The sequence below is a fragment of the Lepisma saccharinum genome, chromosome 28, assembly GCF_977018435.1.
Source record: "Lepisma saccharinum chromosome 28, izLepSacc3.1, whole genome shotgun sequence".
In the NCBI taxonomy this organism is placed as follows: Eukaryota; Metazoa; Arthropoda; class Insecta; order Zygentoma; family Lepismatidae; genus Lepisma; species Lepisma saccharinum.
Window position 1 is genome coordinate 24,042,672 of NC_139256.1, and position 12,975 is coordinate 24,055,646.

Below are 12,975 nucleotides of genomic sequence, written 5' to 3' on the forward strand. Positions count from 1 at the left end.
CGACACTTTCTTGTATGCATTGACTGAGCTTGACACGTTCCACATATTTGTTTATTCTCTGGCCATAATGTTTAAGCAGATTATCCTTGAGGGTCGAATACGTTTGCCGTTCTACTGGTTCTGGTGCAAGGATAGTTTCAACACTGTAAAAGTTTCAGATCCCATAGCTGCAATCAGGATGGGCACTTTTCTGGCTTCAATAACATCATCATCCAAACAAGACTGTTCAAACATCGTTAAATAATCTTCCATTTCTTCCGAATCTGACCGGAACTCGGAGAATAAATTCATACGGAACATATTCATTAATGTTGAGAACTTAGAATCACAATATAGTAGACACAATTCGTATCACACTGATTTAAACTTTGCCCTTGTACAGTTATTGCAAATAATACGCGGTAGATACAATCCGTATCACATTAATTAACCTTGCCCTTGTACAATTATTGTAAACTATACACAAATCGTGTAATCTTGGTTTCTTACCGTATAAATTGATCAGCCGACGCCATTTCTTTTTGCATGAACCTATGCTTGAATGGTGACTGTCGCGTACTCTCGTGACGTCTTCATCCATACTTATCACCTGCCGACTGCACCATATATGTTAGCCTTGTGTTGTGTGTATGATTTCTTATCTAAACTTGCACAAGACATACAAAACACGAAGGTTCAAATTATAATAACACCACTTTAATGCCTGGAAGCCATTCACATACATGTAACCTCGTTACTATGACAACTAATCAAAAACATGCTATAAATACGAATTCTTCTTCTTCTTCCTGTCTTTTATTTAGGCACTGATCTTCCCATGTCTATCTGGAGGACTTTTAAGTCTATGAGATGGGTGCCCAGCGTCTGTATTTGGTTGGTTTTCGTTATCTCTTCCCTCTACATCCTCAGACTGTCCTGCTGGTGTCGATTCAAGGTTTGGATCAGGTAGATCTGTTGATGAGGGGTTTGTTCCACACTCACGGTTACCACAACAGTGGACACACACACGCACACACATGTAACTTATGCATACATAGTGGATCCGTGGATTTTAATAGCAAAATTTTCAATGTAAACTACCGCCGTAAAGTTAGGCAACCCGTATAACGCCTTACAGGGAAGCGACTATTTCAGGATCTAGGTAACCCATTTTCATTGCCACTGACTGTACGTTAAGAATATAGTGTACCAGACACCAGGCGGTGATATCACAACATTAAAAGACAAGGATCACTGATGCTGATCATTCAATACATGTTCGAAATGCCTGGTGAGAGACTGAGTGTATCGACTTGATGTTTTCCGAGCATCTAAAGGTGCCTGTGTGATAGTCTACTAAACATTGATTGATTGATTGAATTGGTGTTTTAAGTCCACTTTATGCACATTAAGGCTAATCGGGACTGGACCTACAGTTTAAAGTGGGATCCGAACCCGGGACCTCTTGATTACAAGGCGACGACTCTACCACTGCGCCATCGGGGAGGCCAGTCTACTAAACATGTCACTAACTCCACATTATTGTCTGTAGGTTTATATAATACATGCAAGAAATCATACCAACTGCCAAAATAAATTATGATTTGAAAAATATGCTCCAAGGTCAGATCATCTGATAATTTGATAATTTGAGCTACAAAATAAAATACAAACCAAACTTAGCTTACGCAATGTAATTTTCTATTTGAACAAATTTTCTTTCGAGAGTGTAGATATAAGTACATTGTATCAAGAAAATAACTTTCAAAACATGTATTTGATTTCTAACTGAGCCTCAACCATGAAATAAGCGTCATTTAAAAATGTTCCTATGATCATACTAATCGAGCAAATTCCTGGTGTTCTAAATCAATTATTGATTATTTGTGCAGTCTGACATCTAGTGTAAACTTTCAGAAATATGAAGATTATTGCTACATCATTTTCTCGTGCTAACTCGACAATACCATTGTTTATGTGTGACTAGAGTAACCACCCACACCGCAGATGTCAATGAACTGAAAGAGCGCATTACTGCTGCAGTGCAAACTGTTGATGCGGACATGTTGAAACGGGTCTGGGCGGAATTGATTACCGAATTGATGTATGCAGGGTAATAAAGGGGGCTCACATAGAACATTTGTGAGATCCTATGTTCAGTTTTATCAAAAAAACTTGGACAGTTTTAGGAATTATATGTAAAATTTAAAGCAATTTGGACGAAAAATAGAAAAAAATATAAGAAGTTGAAATCGTTCACATCATTTTGAAGCAGCCTGTACATATAAGAAAGAGACATACAGAGTAGTAGCCAAACAGATCCCGCGTGATATTATTTTTACCTTTTTTTTTTTAACCCGGAACGAAATTCTCCATCGTTACCACTGGTGGAAACATATTTCTTACTTTACCATGCAGCACTTTTCCACGGTCAAATCTCGTTGAAAGTGATCAATTTTTGAACGGGTAGCGTCTTCCCAATTACTCTCGCTTATGCCACTCACTACAGTGTAGTGAGACAGTATACGCGAAACTTATTGCGATTACCTGTAAACCGACCTTGCGAAAGTCGCAGGGAGGCGCATTTGATTTAATCCGTTCATTTACCTACCATCAAATTCCTTTGAATATTTTTTAAAGTTTTTTAGTATTAAAAGACAACAAATACTATAAAAAGAACCTTGTTTATTAAAAGTATGAAACATATATTTGGAAAAAAAATCTGCCTGTAGAATCGGGGAATTCCGTGTAGTTTCCGATCCATGATCTAGAAAGAGGACAAATTACAGTAATTTGTTATCACTCCTTACATAATTACAGAAAAGTTACACCATCTGTTATCATAAATGTTAATAAAAATGAAAAGATTAATTCCAAATACAATGCCTATGCATTGTATTTGGAATTAATAAAAATTAATAAAAACTAAATCAAGAAGAGAAGTTGTTTTTACACAAAAAGCAAACTTTGTTAACTCACCTGTACATAAAGAGTACACTTAATTTCAAATTTCGCAACTTTGTTACCTGTTCCTTCCTGTGATTTTATAAGATATACTTGATATTCATATTACACTGAAATATTACATTACCTAGAGAATCTGAGACAGTTAAGAGAAATGGGGCTATGACTGAAAAAACACCATTTAGTGTCATTTTATTCTTTTCATCTAGTCTTACTACTGTGAAACTTGGAACTTAATCAACTAATGTGAGGTCTCTGCACTTTTAGAGTGCGAGGGAAGAAGGAGACAAAAGTATTTAGTTTTAGAAAGTCTCAAAGTAACATTCCTAGTTTTGATATTTCGGAAGTGAGATATTTTTATAACGAATTACCACAAAGGGCACAAACTATAAATACCAAGGTTTTGGCGCACTGTAAAAACCATTAGGTATTACAGGAACACAAATAGTGTTGCCAGGAGGTCCACACCACATGTTGGCCAACGTCTAATCCCAATGGCGTTGTTTAAAACCTTTTAACTTTTTATATTATAACACCACTAAGGTTAATTGTTGACCAAATTTGATATGGACCTCCTAGAAGCACTGGCTGTGTTGATTTAACAGTAGTGTTTATTTTCAATGTGGATTATTTCACTAAGAGGCCTCTGAGATGGCGCAGTGGTAACGTCGTTACTTTGAAATCAAAGGGGTCCACAGTTCGATTCCTGGTGGAGAATTGTGCTTCGAATCCCACTATAAACTGTAGGTTGTCACGATTAGCCTATCTGTGCATAAAGTGGACTCAATCAATTATTTCTCTAATTTTCTTCTAACTCATGACTGGGTTGAGGTATTCCCTCGTCACCACCAAATCTGGTCTACGTTTTTAAATCAAATAATAGGAAGTATTACTGAGAAAAGTATAGCATAGAAAAATACAGAGAAATTACCACACAAGATTCACTAGGAGAAAAAGTTACTCATATGTAGACAGAACCAAGATGATCGTATCCTCTAGATGTGGTGCGTGAAATACTCATTACAGCTGCGATTTAGCCACCGAAATTCCCGTATTCGAGTCCTGGCCTGTCCCCCTCATCGTCGCGATCAGCCAAAAGTGGCAGAAAATTAGCGCTAAATAACATCAATCAAATCATATACTGTGAAAATCCATGGACGTGTTCCGTGGCAATTGGTGTTTCCTTAAGTCCTCGAGTGAAGACTGTGAAGTTCGTTATGGCGTTCCTAAAATACATTTGCGCTCAATAGGTGGAGTTCGTTCTTGCACGAAATGTGAAAACTAGTAGGCTGGTTTGTTCCGTGAAAATCGTCTGCTACTTGCAGACAATGCGAGTGCATAATGGCTTCCAATTGTACCGATTCGGAAAATACCATATACAGGTGGCGCTTCGAAGCAAGATATTCAAGATTAATGTGCTTTAACTGTTCTTAAATAGTGATTACAATGAACAGAATGGTTTTAATAGAGTTTATTTCCGTGAGAAGAACAGGTCTCTCTCTGGACACGTTGTTGAAACTTTCCGTAACCAAATGAAACAGCATGACTGACTCCTTTGTTAGTATGTTCCTAATGGCCGATAAAGGATCACAATGCCAGCTATGTATTTACTGTTTGTGTTCTGTCATGCTTAAGGTAATCTGACCTATATTTTTAGTTAATTCTTACCTGTTAAAGTGGAGCTGCATCTAATAAGAACCGAAAGACCCAAACGACCCGTACCCATGGTCCTTATGGCTGTCGATGTATACGGGATAAGGCTTAGGAACATGGACCGGGTGTGGAACGGGTACAGGATGAGGAACGGGTACTCCGACCGGTTTGGGAACGGGTACATGAACCGGGTGGGGAACCGGATGCGGTACGGGGTGAGGAACAGGATACGGAACCTTCCGCTCTACGGTGACGGGGTAAGGCTTCTCTACGGGTACAGGGTACGGTTTGGGTACGAGTACAGGGTACGGCTTGTCGACGTGGACCGGATACGGCTTAGGAACTTTGACGTGAACCGTTCTCACCACGGGGACAGGATGAGGAACGGGTACAGGAACCTTGACTTCTTTGGTGATGGTGTGGACCTTGTGGTGGCCGTAGTGTCCTGAATCGTAGTTCCCTCCAAAACTTCCTCCAGAGAGGTCTTCGTATCCTCCAGAACCACCGGAGAATCTTCCTCCGTATCCTCCAAAACCACTGGAGAATCCTCCTCCGTATCCCAAGTACTCCTCCAATCCTCGCCCTTCTCTCTTTGACGACTGTCCTTCATCTTGCGTTACTGTGGACGCGACAACAACGCACATGACTGCAATCACCTTAGAAAGAAGAACCCAATTAGAGTAAATATAAACAAGAAATTGTGCTTGCTGGAAAGAAAATGTTACTAAACAAGTGGCCATGACAGTAGGCGACTGGGCAGAATTGCGCTGGTGCCACGTATGTGGAAAAACAAAGCGAGAGCGGGACAACAGTCGCTGGTTCTCGCGCACTGTGTGGCAACGTCAACCGGGCTGCGTTGCCTAGTTTGAGCGTGAGGCCGACCTCTCTCCGGGGTACTTTTATGTCATCCCTGACCTTCCGAGCAAATACTGTCAGTTTGTATCCCATAGATTACAAAGACCAACTCTACAACGAAATCTTTATTCTGTTAAACCTCCGAACACACGGGGTTGTGCTCAACGTGGCAACAGCGCGAACTTCTGCCACCCGCCTAATTTCAAGGCCATCCATTTAAGTATGTATACTGTAATTAATTATTGAAAATTCAGATAGAACAATAGCATGTAATACTAACTTTGATATGAAGTGACAGTTTTCTATCTACCAGTTAGAACACTGCATTTAGAATTGAAATTAGTTAGTTATTCTGTAATGGAGATGAAATAATTTCATTAAAAATTTGTCATTCGGTAGCAAATTATAATATAAGTAAATTCAGTCAATCAACTACATTGGCTTCACTAATACTTAAAATTATTGCCTGTTAACAACAAAAGTAAGAACCGAAGTCCTCTAGAACTGCTAAGAAGCTTCCACAAATGACAGGTTAGAATGCAAATCTTATAATCAGATGGCGCTTGTGGTTGTTTGAGGAAAATTTTCGTCAGTTCTCATTGGCTGTTGGAGTTTGCATTCTCGTAGCTACTGCCAAATTTTGTAGATAAACCAGAAACATTCTTAATATATAAAAAATGGTTAAATGTAGACGAGAGCAGAAATTAAATAATTGCATTTTAAATAGACCACAGCCATAATATCTCGATTTATTTTCAATTTGGAGATATATCAATATCGATCTACAGCATCGATTCATCTCATTCAACTCGATTTTGAACAGTATTTTATTATTTATGAAATTCAGAGACAGTTGCAGTAACATAGTTGCTAAAAATATAGTTATAATCACTATATACGTGTTTAGTGCCAAAATGACAATTACAAAAATGTGAATAGAAAAATCGTCCAACTTAGAAACTAAAAAGCCTTCAGCACTTATTCTAAACTTCTTGCAATTACACTAGACAATTTTGAGGTTGAAATTGGCGAAGATATTTGACAAGATTGACATTAAGGACACGGATAGATGGAGACCTTTTGTTACTTCTGCAATGATCTTGAGGATTCCGGAACGCTAGAGAAGCAGTAAATTAGTTAAGTAGTGCTACCTGTACAATCTTCTCAAAGGAATTCAGAAATGAAGTTTACTTTTGAAAGATTTAATTCACAATACGGAAAGCTGCAAATATACTACTTTCTCTTGTATATTTCTCCATTGTGTACATGGTAATCTCAAACTCTCATAAGTGGCTTCTTTTCGTTTGCAAACAACTGAACATCGGTCATTAATGCAGTTCATTAATCTTCAACACAACCGTGAACGTATACCATAATGAATATTGGCAAAAAATATTCACTTCACATTTTCCGAAATGGCTTTCTCTCTACCGGAAACCATCCTTTGATGAACGGAAACGAGGTATTAATGCACGGATATGGAACAATTGAAGAAAGGTTCTTTGATTTGCCGCTTGGGGGCGTGATATGAATGAATGAAACTAGCGTATGAGTGCTTCGGTGAAAGTCGACGATTGAAAGTCTATAGAACGAATACTGAACACTTTCTTCTGTTTCGATCGAAATCTATTCAATTGAGACAAATAGATTATTGTGTGGAAATTTGCCAACAATTCGGATGCGGAATTCACAGTAGTGAGTGGAATATATAATTTGAACTTGCCGGGGAGCTGATGAGTTTAAAATCCTTCCCAAACAAAACTTGGAAAGAAAGTCATGATAATGTTTGAAACATCTACATGGTAATATGCAGAGCCACAATGCTCTAATTTGCTAGAATTTCTGGCAAGCAGCCACGGGGAAAATCTTAGGAAGATTTTTTGTCAATGTCCCTGCATAAGCTGTGCGGCTCACGCAGCATTCACCAATTCGTGCCTGGGGGGTACAAGTGGCCGGAGCGCGTTGCTGATATCGTCTTCATTATGGCTAAGATAGGTTGCAAGCACTAGAGGTTCATTTTCCGATTTGAAATAGTAAATTACAAATACACACGAATTAGTAACTTTCATAAAAAAAACTTGGTTCTACGCTATAATATAGTCAGTATTACAACTGTGAAATAATCATAAACATTAATTTAAAAATATATATTATAATTCTCTTAGTTAATGTTAGCAGGATATTTGAAATTATATTCTGTTAACTGCATGTTATTACTCCTTCCTAAAGTGATATTCTCACAACACTACTGCCAGTAACATAATCTAACGCAATCTTAAAATATTCACTTATGATAATGCTAATGAACAACCTGATAGTGAGAAGAATGTGACAAGATTTAAAAAAATACTATCTTTAACAGTTTGAGCAGGATTCGTTTTCCAAGAATCCATCCACACTTGTGAGTCCAAATATCTGGCGAGTCATTGAGATATGAAACATGGGAGTATATTTTAACATCATCCCTGCAACCAAAAAATAGGCACTTAGATAGCTTGACAGTGTCGATCAACAACAATAGCACTGAGGAACAATTTGGAATGAAATAAAAAAATAAGCAGCTGAAAGAAATATCGCTGTGATTTATATTTTAAAATTGCAGTGTACAATGCATCTTGTACTTTACAAGAGTGTATTGTGAAATTTGCATTAAAGATACTATTTCTCTTCAACTAATGCTTGAAGCATCTTTCCGTTCTTTCTATATATTCCACATTTTTCCGCATTATATAATTATTATTTTCTGGCGCCCTCCTTTATTGGTAATAATTAAAAGTTCCTGTACATTGGGGAGGATAATGATAATTATCCACAATCTCATTATTTGCTACGTACAGTTAGCAACGAAAATGAGTTGTACTTGTAACATACAAAATTGAATTTGCAGTCGTGCCTTTAATTGACAGAATATTAGTTACAGTCGTACCAATTAGAGAAAAACCGTGGCAACTAGTGAACTAAAGTGGACAGTCATTTGTTTACCCGTCTCGCAGTCAAAGCAGACCAAAATGTTCCACTTAGCTTGTGTCGAGTGCCCCCGTGTTGCCATATCTATAATTTCATTCTCAAAAATGCAACGCTTGATATTTCGTCTATATTTTTGCTGTGCATGTTTTTTCCTCTTGGCTCACTTATGGTTGAAAATTCGACGATAGCGCCAGAGGGTTCTTGTTCCTTTCTTGGTAGTATGATACTCAGAAGGTTTTCTACACTTTTACGTGGTTTTAAGACACGAAGTTTCGTACCCTGCTCGAATTCGGACCACACAACAATTGCAACTATAATATATACTCCAAGCTTCTTTTCTAACGCAAACCTAAGCAGACAATAGCAATTATTAACAAAGAACTAGATATTTCATGTTTAAGACATGATAGTTTGTTTAAAGATTCTGGAAAAAATGTGGAAGTTAGTATTCTGGACAAAAAAAGGTGAAGCCTAAAACATAGGTGGAGCTACATACAGGATGTATTATTTCGAGCTGATTAAGAAATGAATATGCTTGACTCGCGAACGGGTTCATCCTCAATGAAGCATAAGCATATCATGTATTTACGAGACGTGAGGATTATTTTGAATTAAATAACATATTCGTGTTTTTCTGCTTTGTAAAGATAATGCTACTGTTCTTAGTCTGTTGGCTATAAATAAAGACACTTCGTAACATTCTAGATGCTATAATCCTCATATAGGTCATATGCATCTCGCCCCAAATCAGGTTACTAAATATAACAATTAAGAATACTTCTAACCTCCTGACACCTGATGAGCAAAGTATGGAAAAGTTCTTTTATGATTGACCTAATGTAAGTTATTTAGCAAGATAATTTTGGACTTTTTATTTTTTCATTGGATGGAAACCTTATCGATTCTGCCCCTTCCCCCCACCCCAAGTCACATATTTGATTCCTCCCATCAAGTCCTAAGTTTGATTTTGTCTGCCAATAGTTAAGTCCCAAGTTTGATTTTGTCTCCCAATAGTTAAGTCCCAAGTTTGATTCCTCCAATCAAGTCCCAAGTTTGATTTTGTCTCCCAATAGTTAAGTCCCAAGTTTGATTCCTCCAATCAAGTCCCAAGTTTGATTTTGTCTCCCAATAGTTAAGTCCCAAGTTTGATTCCTCCCATCAAGTCCCAAGTTTGATTCTGTCCCCCCATAGTTAAGTCCCAAGTTTGATTCTGTCCCCCCATAGTTAAGTCCAAAGTTTGATTCTGTCTTCAAATAGATAAGCCCCAAGTTTGTTTTCTGTCCCCCAATAGTTAAGTCAAAAGTTTGATTCTGTCCCCCAATAGTTATGTCCAAAGTTTGATTCTGTCTCCCAATAGTTAAGCCCCAAGTTTGATTCTGTCTCCCAATAGTTAAGTCCCAAGTTTGATTCTGTCTCCTTCTTGTTATATCCCAAGTTTGATTCTGTCCCCCAATAGTTATGTCCCAAGTTTGATTCTGTCCCCCAATAGTTAAGTCCTAAGTTTGATTCTGTTTCCCAATAGTTAAGTCGCAAGTGTGATTCTGTCTCCCAATAGTTAAGTCCCAAGTTTGATTCTGTCCCTAATAGTTAAGTCCCAAGTTTGATTCTGTCCCCAATAGTTATAACCCAAGTTTGATTCTGTCTCCCAATAGTTAAGTCCAAAGTTTGATTCTGTCCCCAATAGTTAAGTCCCAAGTTTTATTCTGTCCCCAATAGTCAAGTCCCAAGTTTGATTCTGTCCCCAATAGTTATAACCCAAGTTTGATTCTGTCCCCAATAGTTATAACCCAAGTTTGATTCTGTCCCCAATAGTTAAGTCCCAAGTTTTATTCTTTCCCCAATAGTTAAGTCCCAAGTTTGATTCTGTCCCCAATAGTTATAACCCAAGTTTGATTCTGTCCCCAATAGTTAAGTCCCAAGTTTGATTCTGTCTCCCAATAGTTAAGTCTCAAGTTTTATTCTGTCCCCAATAGTTAAGTCCCAAGTTTGATTCTGTCCCCAATAGTTATAACCCAAGTTTGATTCTGTCCCCAATAGTTAAGTCCCAAGTTTTATTCTGTCCCCAATAGTCAAGTCCAAAGTTTGATTCTGTCCCCAATAGTTAAGTCCCAAGTTTTATTCTTTCCCCAATAGTTAAGTCCCAAGTTTGATTCTGTCCCCAATAGTTATAACCCAAGTTTGATTCTGTCCCCAATAGTTATAACCCAAGTTTGATTCTGTCCCCAATAGTTAAGTCCCAAGTTTTATTCTTTCCCCAATAGTTAAGTCCCAAGTTTGATTCTGTCCCCAATAGTTATAACCCAAGTTTGATTCTGTCCCCAATAGTTAAGTCCCAAGTTTGATTCTGTCTCCCAATAGTTAAGTCTCAAGTTTGATTCTGTCTCCCAATAGTTATGTCCCAAGTTTGATTCTGTCTCCCAATAGTTAAGTCCCAAGTTTGATTCTGACTCCCAATAGTTAAGTCTCAAGTTTGATTCTGTCTCCCAATAGTTATGTCCCAAGTTTGATTCTGTCCCCGAATAGTTAAGTCCCAAGTTTGATTCTGCCCATTTCCACAAAGTTAGGCCCCAAGTTACGCCAAGTTTTGGATCCACGAATTCGTACAGGATAGTGCGTGACGTGAATGGGTAGGACGTGAATGCTGATTTACCAAACAATAAATGCATTTTCGAACAGATGGGCACATCAACGAACATTGGGAAAGAGAGGTTTGGCATTTTTTGTGTAACAGTTGTTAATATTGTGGAGTTCTCTCAGAACTGGCGTACTAATGGGGCTACGCCCCCTCCAGAACTTTTGTGATAATCAAAATTTTCAAATGATAGCAAGATATGCGGAAAAGAAACATACTAAATGCAAGCGTAGCTTAAAAATGAACCAAGATAACTCTTTTTGTCTTTGAACAACTTTTAAAACGAAGGTCAGAAATGGTAATCATGAAATATGTTATAGTGTATCTACCTAGATATTTAAGAACGCAGCTACGTAATAACTGCCTTAACAATTGCAGCCCCCTTCGAAAGAAAATCATGCGTAGCCAGTGTCTGTCACCGTCTACAGGGTAATGTGCCCATATATGATAGTCCACGAATACATGATATATGATTGATTGATTTGCTTTATTTTACTTCGCTTCTTGTGCCACTTTTGGCTAATTTGCGAAGATGGGGATGAGTGATGATGTGATGAAATTGATGAGTGGACACTCACAAACATCCATGGCCAGACGGGGATTCGAACACGGGACCCCTGGCGTCGTAGCGCCGGCAATACATGTGCTTGGGGGATGCAGGAATGTGAGTGCCTGGAAGAATTATTTGGCCGTGAGCGAGGCCCCACCTCTTAGTGGTGTGGGAGAATAACCACGAAAGTTTAATCGCGCGAGACGGACTATGCGCGAAAAGGTACAACCGCGAAACATAAATACAGGATTAAACGCGAAACGAATTGAGAGCGAAACGGATTAGGCGCGAAAGCAATTAGAGCGAAACGGATTAAGCGCCAAAGAAATTAGAGCGAAACGGATTAAGCGCGAAAGCAATTAAAGCGAAACGGATTAAGCGCCAAAGAAATTAGAGTGAATCGTATTAAGCGCGAAAGGAATTAAAGCGAAACGGATTAAGCGCCAAAGAAATTACAGCGAAACGGATTAAGCGCGAGAGGAATTAGAGCGAAACGGATTAAGCGCGTAAGGAAATAGAGCGAAAGTATTAAGCGCTAAAGCTATTAGAGCGATAAGTGTTAAGCGCGAAACGAATTAGAGCGAAACCGACTAAGCGCGAACGGAACAATAGTGAAGGATTAAGAGCGAAACGGATTGAACGCGAACGGAATATCCGCGATGGAATAAGAGCGAGAGGTACAACAGCGAAAGGGATTAACCGCGAAAATATCATTTTCGCGGTTATTCTGGCGACCCTGTATAGTATTCTAGCTTGATATCTAAAAACAAACGACCACCCTCAGAAACACTTTCTAAAAGTAACGACAAAATATCAATGAATCTGAGAGAAAGTTCCTCCACACCCAGCCATAAAAAGGGCCTTAATCCACCACTGATTACACATGATTGACTTTCCCACATGTATGTGTGCATTAACCTTACCAATATCTGCATTTTTGACCACCGATACAAGATTCTTGGAGACTATAAACATAAAGTCTTGAGTACTGAAAATATGAACAAGCATAGTTGTTTATATAGCAAAAGCCGATAGCAAAATCGAAAGCACACACTCACTCACCCTCGAAACATTACTTCAGGAAAAACGGCATTGAATTAATATCCCTTTCGCTCAATCTAATTCGCCATATTGAAACGGGCAATCACCATCTTGAACATTATGCCAATTGTACGAAATGTTTGAAAGTAGCAATTTGTTTTCCTGGGGAAAGGTACACGCATGTTGGTTACTTGACTTTCGATTAGTCTGTCGTGTTTTTCTTGAGAATTTCCTTTCTTTTCCAAATCAGGGAACCCAGAGGAAGAAGTGCACGCAACAGGAACAAGTAAAAGTAGATGTTATGCACAAGAAGTGGGAAAATTACGCGAGGACA

The 12,975-nt window shown here is 38.4% G+C and overlaps 1 protein-coding gene across 1 annotated transcript in view; it reads right to left on the reverse strand.

Moving 5' to 3' along the window:
* LOC145980858 (uncharacterized) overlaps positions 1-12,603 on the reverse strand; it is a 93,667-nt gene extending 81,064 nt beyond the window's left edge. Inside the window, exons 1-2 of the mRNA XM_083113941.1 lie at positions 12,524-12,603; positions 4,635-5,252 (exon numbers count right to left, since the gene is read on the reverse strand). Of these exons, the coding sequence (XP_082970067.1) occupies positions 4,635-5,252; positions 12,524-12,535 (630 nt within the window). The 5' untranslated portion in view covers positions 12,536-12,603. The remainder of the gene's footprint in view (positions 1-4,634; positions 5,253-12,523) is intronic.
* Positions 12,604-12,975: the final 372 nt, after the last annotated feature.